The following is a 14,456-nucleotide window of genomic DNA, read 5'->3' on the forward strand; positions in this document are numbered from 1 at the left end:
TTGCTTTATCTGTTAAATTATAGGCATATGAAATTGATATTTTCTTTTATCTAGAAATGTACATACAACTTTTGCCTTTCTTGTGAAAATGTGAATTCTTTTTTGTTTTCCAGACCATGTTTAAATTGTGATTTTGTAATTATCTGGACATGCATATTTTTTTTTTTAATTTGTAGTTGAATGTTAAAATTGCAAATGGATTTTTCCAAAAAGTTTAAGAAATGATAACTAGTTTTATTAAGGCCGGCATATTTTAAGTTTTCGTGGATTTTGATCCTGCATATCTTTGAGAAAATTCTAACCTATCCTTCATATTGTTTATAGATTGAAATTGGAAGTTTCTAAAATCAAAATATGTTTTCTGGAGACAAAATCAGAATTGGTCTGTTGGCCAACAAAAACAGACTGAATGGAATATTGTGTAAGAATTTCTTATGTCCAGAGAAATTCAAGGTTATATGAGTCAAAGGCTAGGCTTATAATGGAATTTTGGAATCAAAGTTGGATATCTCTGTAGATTTATATCGTGGCATATTTTAATTGGCAGCTATGCAGGTAACCGATAATCAGGATCAGAATTTGCACAGCATTTCCCATTTAAGAATAATACATGCATCATCAAAAGTTTAAGTATGCAACAAGTGCATACGCAAACTTGAGACTACAGTCTGTGATCATATGATATTTTAAGATTAGTTCACACAAAAACATTCATATATGCAGGTGGCATAAGGGCCAAGCAATTGCCAATTAATCAGTCAAGCGACTAACATATATAAATCATCAAGTATTAATAATTTATTCTGATTTAACACATTTTATTTATTATAGAAGAGTGCATTGCTTCATAATAATGATTCTCACCCCGTTTTAAGCCCTGTATCATCAGTGGCCTAAAAATAGAAATGTAGTGGATGATGACATTTGGAGTAAGCATAAATTAATACATAGTAAATATTTCCGTTATAAAACATGATTTTAAATACTGCTCTACTATTATTTTTACCTGAAATATAATTCTCGTAAGCATAAATACATGAAATTAGATGAATACGCATCAATTATTTTTCCACAGATTTAATTTAGATCTGTGAGCAAAGCAACACAACATAATGAAAATTTAATATAGATCCAATGTACCTGTAAATATATAGTTGCATCACATGGATTGTAAGATATGGATTTGTCAGTAGAGCTATGCTTCATGAATAGTATCTCTTTTTTTTAATGTACGTTTTAATATTATTAATTTCATAACCAATATATTTATTGTATATACATGTTTTTAAGTTATAAATATTTCATTAATCATTGATAGGCTTTAGTTTAATATCTTTTAAAATTTTAAATTACGCTCTCTTTTCTTCAAAATATGCAACATGCTCCATTTTTGTAACCAAATACAATGGACGTTTTGAAAAACATAACACTGTTATCACGAACCAATAGTTCAGGTCTACTTAACTCTAGAATGTTGTGATAAAGAAAAGAAAGATTATGATGGAAATTGTAAATAAGAAAAGGAAAAATATTACTATTTTCTTTACCATTGAGAGTTTTTGGTGCTTGCCAGCTACACGTTTCAGATGTACACACCAATTTGTCATCATCAAGGCAACTACATTCAGTACACTTGTCATTATCGACTACCAATTCACCAGCCAATATGGTACGTCCTTTAAGGTTGCACGTCTTCGTAGTAGCTACAAAATAACCAATTGAACAGATCTGAAATGTCATTGGAAGTAAATATTGAGTTTTTAGATGCGCCAATGAATCTCTATTAAGGGCTTTGTTTACCTGTTGTTGTCATCTAGCTGAACCAAATGTGCACGCCTACCATATTTAATTAATACCTCATGATCGCACTAAAGATGGTTTAATAAAAATCTGAACTGTGAATTCTAACTATATTATAATTATAATATTGTTAGAATTCACAGTTCAAATTTTTTATTAAAATTTTGCTCAGGGACATTTTCAGGTGCAAGATGAAATCCAAAATTGATTAAAAAATCTTTTTATCCAATTTAAGCGCTAGGTTTGGAGGGGAGATTCATATGAGTTATTTCGATATACGTCTGTATAAAGTGCTGTCTGCTGGGAAAAGAGGTCGACAATTCTCTCTTACCTTTGGACGTCACTCATGAGTTATGGTCACCTCTCTTTCCTTATGCAGTATAACTTGTTATATAGAGCACTGCTGGGAAATGCCAAGTAATCTGAGCGATTATTATTTTAATAATATTATTATTAAACGATTACTATTTATAATATATTTATTATATTATATTATATATTTATTATATATTATTTATTTATGATATATGTATTTTTATATTAATATATTTATATATATATTATATATTTATATTAATAATATATTTATTATATATAAATTATTATATATATTTATATAATTACTTTATACATATAATTATAATTTATATATATTATAATTATATATATTATAATTATATACATTATAATTAATTAAATTATATGTATATTGATATTTATAAATATTAATTAATTATTTACGTATTTATATGCATATTTATATTAATATATTAACAAATATATTAAATATATATTAATATATTTAATATATTTATTATATATTATTTATTTATTATATATTATTTATATAATATATTTATTATATTATTGTTATTGAGTTCAATGGTAATAAGAACGAAGGAAAACAGGATTTCAGGAAATGAGCATGTATTCACATATCTTACAGGCAAAGACAGTTGGGAATCCCATTCCTCAACTGTGTGCATTTGCACCCGACTGGCTTGGTCGTGTGCCAATCTCAGACTGCCGGGCACCAGTGCTCGATACCAGAAGTGACGTCGCCAACGGAAGTGACGCCATGAGGTAGTCCATTAATCCCATGGAGGGGCGTTTCCAACACCCCCCTTCCAAGCTTTTTGTTCGTAAAAGCTGTCAGTACCTCTTCCTTTTAGGGTTTACCATCAATGGCTCGGTAAACTTTCTCTTAGGAGTTGGTTGAGGAGGTTCAAGATCAAAAGTTTCGAAGACAATGTCTATCAGCTCATCTTCCAATGTTGGACTGTCACTGGTTTCAACTGATCGACATGTTCTCGTGACGTTTGTGGGTATATGTTGGTCCTTGGATGATATATACCATGTCACCGACTCTCTTAGTAATTGTACCCACCTCCCAGAATGATGCATTGTTTTTATAACTTTTGAAAAACACTCTTTCACCTGGTATGAAACGTTTACTGGGTACATAAGTGGTCACTAGTGGCCTTGACTGTTTGGGTAAGAGTTTGTCAAAAACGGATCTCACTTTCCATGCAAACATCGTTTCTGCAGGTGAGACTGCTGTTGGTGTGTTCGGGTTGGGTGTAATCCTATACACGTGTAGAAATTGTTGAAGTGCTTCCCTTTTAGTCTCCGATAGAGATACCGGGAGTTCTCTGATTGTGTTGCCCACCATTGTTTTTATTTCCTCGTCCGTCTGAAGAGTGGCATTTGATGGAATCTTCAAACGGATTCCTTTTCAATGGTATCAGCCTAGATAAGCTATCCGCATGGCTAACTTGTTTTGAAGACAAGTACTCCTTAGGTTGCTTTGGCTTGAGGAATTCTTTTGGCGTGGGTTTTTTTGCTTCCAGCTTTGCAGTTTCAGTTTTTTTGCCTCCTTTGGCAGATTCCGTTGCTGCAAGTGGAACGTTACATTTCTTCTTGAAAACGGGCAGAGTGTTTTATTTTAGTTCTTTGTACATTTTCCTAGTCCTGGTGAGAATACTTCTGAAAATTCATTTTTTAACTTGTCCTTCAGTTGTTGCACTTCCATAGATGAGTCTTCTACCCTATGACAGAATTTATTCATAGGTTGGTCCCACAATTCGAATCGCTCCATCCAACCAGTACCGAACAGGTTTTCAGATGTCCTATGTACATACACTTTCACTTTTTTAGTAAAACCATTTAAGGTCACCGGGAGTGTGTGCTCTCCCTCAAATTTCACTTTATCGCCTGTCACAGCTCGAGCTGATTTGTTTGTCTTCTGCATGGTTGGTTTCCTTAACCTTTTCCATGTCTTAAGGTTAATGATGGACCGGTCTGATCCAGAATCCAATTGTAGATGCACAGTTTTATTTGCAATTTTAACTGTGACATATTTGCGCTGGTTCTTATCCGGATCCAAGTTGGATCTAGTCTGTCGGACGCTGTTCTTGACCTTGTTCTTCCTGAAATGGGTCATTTTGTGGCCCTTCCTGCCACATCCATTTTAGTACTTATGTTTGTAAAAACATTGACTCGACTAATGTTTCCCTTGTGACTGGGTGGTACTTATTAGGTATAGCCTGAGTTTTCTTACTTCCAGCTTTGCTTTTCTGGGGTGAGTATTTTTCCGGTCTGAAGGTCGTCCTTCTAATGAATGTTGTGCTTGACTCCTCAATGTGTCTCGAGTTGTTTCTTACGCAGACTACCCATTGACAATCCTCGGCCAACTTCTGGAGAGTGAGGACCTGTTTGCTCTCAAGTCTAGAGAGAACACGTTGTCTAATCTCAGTGTTTTCGGATGAGACTAGACCCTGCGCAAAAATTGAACACTTGAAGTCATCTGCCAATAAGTCAGATAGGCGGAAATCATTGCAGTGTTTATTTACCACGGACACGAAGGTTAGGTAATCATCGTCGTCGCTTTTTTGCAAGTTAAAGCACTTCCATCTTCTATGAATTTGGGCTAAACAATTCGGATAAAAGTTTGACCGCTTCAAAAAATTCCAATTCACTCGTCTTCCTGGGGAGAATGTAATCCACAAACTTGCTATGTTCTGTGGTCCCTAATTTCCTCAAAAGTAGGCGAACTTTTTTAGCATTGCTCCACTTTTGACAATCCAGGGTGAACGTCCCCTCCAACTTCAGTCGGTAGTTGAACGTTTTATAGCGTTCCATATTGTACTTTAGGAAAAAGCAAAGCTGTCGTCTCTGTGTTAGAACGAATATCTTTAACAATAGCTTTTCTTGTTTCTGTTGTTGAAGTAGCATTATCTCCTCCAACGCTTGTTGCCTCTCTTGAAATTGTAACTGCAGCTGTTTATCATGTTCTTTTAAATTTTTCTCAGCCTTCTGCTCCTGGTTCATCTAGGCCTTAATTAGCTGTATTAATATTGTTTTAACCTCCTCCATTTTTAATGGCTTTTTTTCCAAACGCACGAAAAAAATTTTTATTTCCGTTTTTAACTGGAGAAGAGAGATAAAATAATAAAAAAAGAAAATGTCTTTTCTTTGAGTGTGTACGTATGAAAAGGGAGCAATGTATCCCTTACTTCTTGGTGAAAACCTTAGAGATAACCTAATGTGAGGGTGGATAAAAAAAGTTTACATTTTTTTTTTAACTTGCGAAACAAAACAAAAAAAAATGTACTGTGATACACTACAGTTGCAAAATAATAAAAATATTTATGGAATGGTCTGGCAGTTAACCAAAATGGCTAGTTTTTTTGTTTTTTTAATGTATGTGTGTGTGTGTGTGTGTGTGTGTGGGTTGTCCTCACGCGGCAGAAAAAAAAGTTTTTCACTTTAGAACCGACAGTTAAAAATAGAATATTTCAGAAAATTCCACTCAATGAAAAAAAGTCTTTCTTTTAGTCCAAGCAAAACGAAAAAGGAAAAACATTTCTCTCCCGTTAAAATATTGCATAAATTAGCAGCAAAAACAAAGGCAAAAAAAAGACTTTTCACTTCATTTGAAAAATGTTTAAATTTGCATACGAATAAACGGTTGACATTTTACGATAGAATTATTCTCGCGGTGAAAATTGGGTCAACATTTTTCTTTTTTCTTTCTTTCTACTTTCAATAAGCAAATAAATTAATTTTTAAACATTACAAAATGCGCTACGCATAGTTCTTTTCAATTTAAATATAGAGACAAAAAGATTAACTTTGATTCGATAACTTTGCCATGTGTTTGTTTCTGTTTTTTTTTGTTTTTTGAACGTAATTGCCAGCCGAATTCTTAGTTTGTAAATCCGACGTTCTTTTGAAGTCAATTAGAATTTCATTCTTTTTCCTTTTTTTGCGAAGGTAACCCGCGTAAAAGTCGAATTTGACGTCGCCAGTTGTTATGGGGTTAAATGGTAATAAGTGTAACACCAAAGAGAGGCAGCGTCAGACCATTAGGGTCGATGTGACGCTTTTATTTAACGTTAATAATTTATCCCGGGCAATATCGGGTAATTGAAGGATAGATGTTAAGATCTTATTCCGGGCAACACCGGTTAACTAAAAGATATATGTTAATATTTTTGTCCCGGGCCGACATCGAAAAAGAAAAGACCTTGCTGAATTCCAATTCTGTCAAAACATTTTTTTTCCTTTCTGTTTTTTTTGTTGATACACTTTGACACTTGAAACGGTACAAGCGCCTCAGCCAAGTTGAAATGCCCGAACGAATTCAAAGCATAATTTGATTGTTGATATTTTTTTCTCTGATTTGAATTCGCATGTACGCATTGGTCGGGTTCAAAGGATGTGCCGACCGTTTTGTTGTTGACAAATTCAAGGACACAATTCATGTGTCAGCTAGAAACAACAACAGATAGATTATGTTTTTGCTTTGAACTAAAAACTACACACACACACGTATTTGTTGGCGTCACAAAATATATTTGTGACAGATCAAAACAAGGATAAATAATTTCTTTAGAACTAAAATTTCATACACGCATTTGTCGGCTTCAAAGAATGTTTGTCGAATTAAATATTAAATGATTTTGTATGACTCTGATAAAACCATTTGAACCCAAAATAACATTCTCAACTGTTTTCATTCTCAAACCGAATCGCAGTTCTGAAATATAGATCAAAAGATTTTTGCCACCTGACAATTTTCAATAACATATTTTGTCGAGATGTTAACAGAATAATAAATTGTTTATTTCCTTTGATAATGACACGTGTCACATCTAAGGGCAGAATTAACGAAGCATTTTTTTTTTGTGGACGCAGTTTTCTTACTTACGCGGTTATCGCGTATTACGCAGTTTGGAAATTATCCAATGAGAAAAAACTGATTAGTTTCCATCGGGCGTTTTTGATTGAGCGGGGAGGAGTTAGAATTATTCTTGGATTGTGGGAGGTGGCCAATTACTGTCATCAGTCAAATTATCCAATGAGAGAGAATCAGACGATTTGGTTATCGAGCATTCTGATTGGTCGGGAAAGAAATTGGGAATTGCCGCCCCGCCCAGTGCTCTACTATATAAAGACCAAGAGAGTCAGAGCAAAACAAAGAGAGTCTGGGAAGTCGGAGCAAAAACAGAGCAAGTCCGAGAGTCAAGCCACCTCACCTCTCCTCTCTCTCTCTCCCCCCTCGCCTATTGGCAGATAACTAAAAAGGGTTAAATTAATAGACCTGTGAATTCCAGCAAGGGGAAGCCCCACTTAGAAGTTTAAATGCTTGCTTACAAATTCATACTCCAAACTGTACATGTGTTTGTATATATTTCTTTTATGGGTTTCTTTTAATACATTCCATATAACCCAATCTCCGGAGTCTTTGTTTATTCAAAATTCTTCGATTTGCTGATGTGCTGATGTTTTCATTATTATTTTCTTACTTGTGAAACTGCTTCTGTCAACGGGCACCCGGTATCTCCGAAGATGAAATCTCTAAACGATCACAGAAGATCCGGCCTTGTGAACATTGCAGCAAAGACGATTCCACCAACACACTGAAGAAGGGCTTACTGGGTGACGCGACGTACCGGCGGGGTTCATAATTGGTGCTGTGACCAGGATTCGACCCTGAAAGGTCGCTACGGCACATCAACCGGAGAAAAAAAAAAAAAATCCACAGCACAACATTCTTGAATGTGAAGAAGGAACCAGCCAACATCAAAGAACTACGGCACATCAACCAACTACGACACAACATTGTTGAATTAAAAAAAACCCAGCCAACATCAAGAACTACGGCACATCAACCTGGTATAATGTATTTTGAACATTATAAACTTTTTTTTCGCTCCGTGATTGAGCGTATAACTACAAGACCTCGACCAACGGGAATTCGACCCTCTGGATCTGAAGCGAAGCGGGATATAGGTAAGACCCTCTTATTTTTTGTGATTTTTGACTTGGGGTTTTTCTCGTTGTGGTTTGGGGTGCCTGGAGGCCATAATTTTGAAAAAAAAGAGAGAGAGAGTGATAGACAGGCAGATTCCTGATTGTTAAATTTTGAAAGAAAAGTGAAACAGAGAATGACTGAGTCGGTTGAAAGAGTGAGGCTTTGGGGGGAGTAGAGATGGTGGAGACTGTGACTGAGGGGGTGTCGAGACTACCAATAAGGGAGTTGCTCAGACTCATACAGGAGGCGGCTGAGGAGGTGGTATAACTGGCCGAGAGGGTGTTGGGGTTATCAATGAGGGCGTTTTCGGATGGCGCCCGGAGAGAAAATGGGGCCATCCAGGCTATGCCGGCCGAGGTGCTAGGAGAGGCCAGCACCGAAGGGAATGAGAGGGCAGACGTGGCCCTATCAAGCGGACGAGTGTGGACAGGGGTCCACGCCGCCCTATCGGGAGAGACGAACATGCAGGGCCCACCTCAGAGGAGGAGGGGGCTCTCGCCCAAACTGACCCGACAAACCCCACCCCAGCCCACACTCGACCCCGAAGAAGGTCGGAAGAAGGAACTCCCAGACGTCCAACCATGGGGGGAGGACGTGGAGGATTGGGAGGCGGAGGCTGACCCCAACCGAAGGGATTGGAGCCTTGCGGATGGGTTTTACAAACCCACTCCTGGCAGATATGGCTTGGTCTGTTGGACCTGCCAGGTTGAGGGGCACCGAGCTGTAGAGTGCCCCACGAGATATGGGAGACCACCTCGTTTGTTGGGACTGAGCTGTAGTAAATGCGGGCAGTTCGGCCATGAGAGCAGCTGGTGCAGAGCAGCGGGGGATGCAGAGCTGGGGAGCAATGCAGAGAATCTTTCAGTGCAGCCCCAGGAGAGAGGTACGAGGCCAAACATGGGAGCTAAGGGGCCCCAACATGGCCGCTCTCAACCGACTCCCGGCAGAGGTGAGTGGTTATGCTTCACCTAACACCCTGATGGACACGTAACGAAAGGGTGTCCCACCAGGTGGGGGGCGCCGCTCTGGGCGGTTCCCAGAGAGAAAGTGCTGATAACGGACGGGTCCCAAGTGGGCCTGTTGTTACCGGCCCCTATGTCCGCGGTGGTGGCTGGATACAGGGGGGACTTCTGATAAGAGGGTGCCCACTGGCTGGGGACGCAACTGCGGGGGGACGTCTAAAGGAACAGTGATCAGCGTCGGGGTTGTTCGGGGTGTGACCGTCTATGCTTGTCAGAATGAAATGTCTGTCCAGCCGTATCACTGTCGATGGGTGGGATGGTTCGGTGCTGGATCCTTTGATGCTTGAGCACGCTAGTACTGAGGGCACTCCTGGCAGTGCATCACAAAACCAGTGTCGGGAGGAGAGTTGGGGGCGACGAGAAGTTTCGACCCGCCAACTCTGTGAGCACGATTCAGCTAAGAGATACGGGAGAAAGTCGGCCGAAGGCACGAGTATCGGTCGCTTAGTTAAATGCCAGCTTTTTGATTTTAGCGTTAAGAGAAATGAATAATTAGCATGGAATTCATTTTAGAAAAAAAATAACACACTTAAATTTTGGAAGGAAAACCAAAGAAAAAAGATTTTATCAGAATATCTTCTCTTTAACTCACAGGGTGCGAAATGAGGTGTAATGGGCGTGGGCTGGTGTGGCGATGTGCACGGGCGGAGACAACATTCTGTAGCAGTCATAATTGTTGACTGGAGAATTTAATAAAATTCGGCAGAGAAGCCGGGAGGTCTCAGTCAAGAATGGTTGACTGGAGAATAAGTAGACTGAGAGGTCGACATAGACGGGCAGTAATACCTATCATAGGTAAGGCCCTGTGAGCTCTGTTTGGTGTGGTCGCTGAGGAAAATGTCGAAAGTATCCGACAAAGATTGAGAGCTGTGGAAAACGGGCAGAAGACATTAGCCCAGGTAATATAACGAGAAGGGCAGTGACGGAAAATAGAGCGACACTTAAGCACCCTTATTGGGTGGTTTGTACTCCTACAGGGAAGCCGTGAGTATATCAGTCATAAAGGCTGACTATACAATCTAAGGGGACACAGGGTGTGGCTCCCCAAAATGCACCAACGCACTGAAGAAGGGCTTACTGGGTGACGCGACGTACCGGCGTGGTTTATAATAAGTACGGAGGAACACAGGATTTTAGGAAATGAACATGTATTCACATATATTACAGGCAAAGACAGGTTGGGAATCCCATTCCTCAACTGTGGGCGTTTTCACCCGACCAGCTTGGTCACGTGCCAATCTCAGACTGCCGGGCACCGGTGCTCGATACCGGAAGTGACGTCACCAACGGAAGTGACGTCATGAGATAGTCCATTAATCCCAATTATTATTCATAATTATAATCTGAACGATTGTTATTACGTTTTTGATGTCTGTAAAATATGTATCAATGATGAAAGATATTTTTAGGATAAAATATTATGGTAGAAATGTATCAGGAATGTTAACGTAGGAATATTAAAACAAACAAGAATGTAAGAACATAAACAATGAAGATGATTTTAATGATGACACCAGGTGATCTTTATGGTACAAGAATTAATAACCTAATGAGATAGATTAGTAATACACGTAATCAGAGTTTTAGACTTTGGAGTCAGGCGGGAAAGGTCGGGTGAGTTAACACAAAAGATATCGTCTCCACATATTGGAAGCTGGGAGAAATGCGACTTCAGCATAATGTAGAAAATTACAACGTCGTCTTGCAGCTCCGATGGGAAGTCAAGAATAAAGTTATATCAAATATATAACCTATTGCTGTTTGGTTTCTTTCGGAGAGAAATCAACTTGAATAATAAGGAGAAACGAAGACACAACAGAGAGAGGTATGTTCTTTCGCTGACTGATGTTAACGAAATGTTTTGTTATATGTAAAATACCCACACGTACACACAACAGTAAAACATTTTAATCACTAGACGTCACACTGATATATCATAACGTTAAAGAGACATAATCTGTTTATATACCGCCCGACCATAAAACACACTTATCTACAATATTTTCAATTTTGATAACTTATAAAAATATAACTAATTTTTGAAAAAAAAAAAAAAAAAGAAGTTTTACACCCACGAATCATGCCAATTAATTCAATATCAAAACAAAATAACAAAATACACGAATCATAAGGTTACAACCGCTCTCCCACAAAAAGGACTGTTGAACATGCTCCCTCTTCAAATCTATCTGATATGTCATCGTCACTTTTCGCCTGCGCTCTTTATTTTATGGACGAAAATGAAAAGTTAGGCAACTTTGTTGGAAGAGAAAAGAATTTTATCATACATGTGTTGGAGTTAGGATCCGACGATAGCAATGATAGATTATTTTGTCTCTTAGTCGCCACAGGGCCAAATCCTATTGTATCTCAATAGAGGAGTGTAATGTCAACAGCAATGGGAGCCAGAAAGGAAGAAGAGCGAACGTTCTGGTCACTATAGCGTGCTGACCAAGGAAAATGAAGTTACCGTGCAGTTAACCTTTATATAAATTTTGTCACGTGCTCAGTTCGCCAGAGAGATGTCCTCTGATTAGGCAAACCTAAAGAGATGTTGACTGTTAGCACCTATCAGCTCGGAATTTACAAACAACAATATTAAAAATCTCAAACAACGTTACTGTTGCTGCTTTAAGAGCTTATGTGTTTGTTAATTTTTGGATGAAATCTGTCCGAAAAAGATACATTGAGAAAGATGAGCAAACTGCCTGCCCTCTGCTTTAATCCTCTTGATCTTTTATCTGGAGATCTGTCAAGAAAAATGTATGCTGTATACGGACTACCGATTTACACACGCTGAAAGCTAGGCAATAAAATCTGCATACTAGAAATACTTCAAAACAACAAGTGTGAAATTTAATATCGTTCACAGGTTTTAATAAAAAGCCCATGTCTAGGCTTACTTAATTTCGCATGTATGTGAATAATCCCACCCTCTGTGCAGAAATACACGTATGCCTCAAACTATAGTTCTCTTTTGTCCACATTAAGTGTAATAAAAGTTTATAATCAGGTAAAGATGATAGACCATCGGAAAACAATCTCGGGCGTAATTCACACATGGAGGAAATAGCTGCCCTCCCACTCTGCAGGAGTATCCTATAAAAAGAGGCCGGCAACCATGTACACTATTTGTGATGATGACATCAGGAGGAATGTGGCAAAAGTAATGAAAACATGACTTACACAAGCGACTGCGCCTCTGTCTATCCTGTTGGGTGACGAAATCAAGGGAGGAAAGAAGAAGGGAACACTTTCGTCTATAGATGGCTTATTAATATGCATATGCCATTAATTTGTATATGAGAACAGTGACGGCTGTGAAAAGGACGAATAGGGAAGCACAGGTGAGTTTTTGACAGCAGAGAGAGATATTTATAGAGAGCGGTCGGTGAAGATTACAGTTTAAGTCAGGAGTTGGCAAGAAAGAGTTCGAATAAATATTTATTTCTTTTTTTAAAAAACGTATTTTATTTTTACTCAATGTTCATCCTGTATGTTAACAAGTAAATGAGAATCGGTCGCACATGCAGGATAGTAAGTATATAAAAACTCACAATTTTTTTTTATCTTGTAATCCACTCGGGGATCTTTGCTGTTAGGTATTGAAATTCATTGAAAATGTTAGCAATTGGATACAACTAACAATGAACAAATAAGAAAAGCATTTCATCCAAGGCATGAAAATTGTTAAACAAAATGTTTTTACTATAGGCTTTAAAAATATAGGTACAAGATTCAATTTGAAATTTATTTATCTTCAAAGTGCACTTTTATAAATTTTACAAAGTAAGGTATAAAAATTTAATTTAAATTGAATAAAAAAATTACCTTGGATTTATTTTATGTAATGTACATCCTGTTGCACTTAAAAAAAATCATTGCAAATTTTATATCTATATCATTAATTGCTAGATGAAAGATAATATTTTTAAATTGCAACAAAATGTACATTACATAAAATAAATCCAAGGAAATTTTTTGATTCAATTTAAATTAAATTTTTATACCTTACTTTGTAAAATTTATAAAAGTGCACTTTGAAGAGAAATGAATTTCAAATTGAATCTTGTACCTTTATTTTTAAGCATTTTGATTAACAATTTTCATGCCTTGGATGAAATGCTTTTCTAACGTGTATCTTATCTTTTTAAGATTATATTTTAAAACTCTCCTTCTCTCTATTTCAGTTTGTATTTCCCCTCACACCACCTCTCATTTTTTGCAACCCTCTCTTTGTAATACAGGCCTGAATAATGAGAATATCTGAATTTTTTTAAACAAAAACTTTAAAATAACTTTTTTAGATTAAATTTTTTTAAACTTCTTTCAGAATAGAAAATCTTTAAAATTTAATAAGCAACATACTTCATATAGATTTCATTAACAAATATTCAGTACATAACGAGAAAAATAGAGATGAAAATTTCAAAAGGAATGTATAACTGGTTACGGTCAATAGTAGTCCTCGCCAGTGAAAGTCTTTGTTATTGTTATTCTATTATTATGATTATTATTTAAAACATTTTGTGTCCTGCTCTTTCGCGCAAGGACTAATTGATACATAGACTTTAGCCAATTTCGATAGTAATGTAATGTTACTCTGCTTTTGAGTCCACTGTTTCGGCGAAGCTGTTCTTTTGACAATGGTGATGGTCATATAGAATATTTTAATGATTAAATAAAAATTTCTTTTTGGTTGGACCGATCTGTGATTTCTTTGTTGGACGAAAAATAATCTAATCCTTGTTAATTTCAATTAATGAACACAGACAATTATAATACAGCCATTGTTTCTATTATTCACTTTTTCAATATAAGCAGAACAGAAAGAGAACTAGAGACAGTGTACTATATATATATATATATATATATATATATATATATATATATATATATATATATATATATATATACAGGCGGCAAAAAGAAAGCTCACACGTGTAATTTTTTCAAAAACTGCAAATTTAAGCTAAATTTAATGTAACTGTTTAAACAACCTATACCTCATTTGATTGGCCTTTTATTCTTCTATAATTTTACATGTTTATATTTGACTTTTAATTGAAATATTCTAGTGTTCACGTCAATTTAAAAAAATAAATTCAAATTGAGGAGGCAAACAGAAAGTCCGCACAATGGAAACTTGTTATTTAAATGTAACTTTAGGACATTAATGCAACACAAATACAACAGGAACACAATGAACTAGTTAAAATTTAGTAGCATAGTCCTTCTGCAATTTGACAGCCTGCAATCGTTTGGGAATTCCTTGACTGTAGCAATACTCCGAGGAAAGGGCATTTTTTTCTTTA

The 14,456-nt window shown here is 36.7% G+C and overlaps 1 protein-coding gene across 1 annotated transcript in view; it reads right to left on the reverse strand.

The window, feature by feature from the left end:
* The window catches only part of LOC145274611 (uncharacterized), a 64,088-nt gene that overhangs the window by 26,230 nt on the left and 23,402 nt on the right, over positions 1–14,456 (reverse strand). The window contains exon 4 of the mRNA XM_080127458.1: positions 1,548–1,703. Within this exon, the coding sequence (XP_079983584.1) occupies positions 1,548–1,703 (156 nt within the window). The remainder of the gene's footprint in view (positions 1–1,547; positions 1,704–14,456) is intronic.

This window comes from Euprymna scolopes, chromosome 1 (assembly GCF_053919585.1).
Source record: "Euprymna scolopes isolate OS-2025 chromosome 1, ASM5391958v1, whole genome shotgun sequence".
NCBI lineage: Eukaryota > Metazoa > Mollusca > Cephalopoda > Sepiida > Sepiolidae > Euprymna > Euprymna scolopes.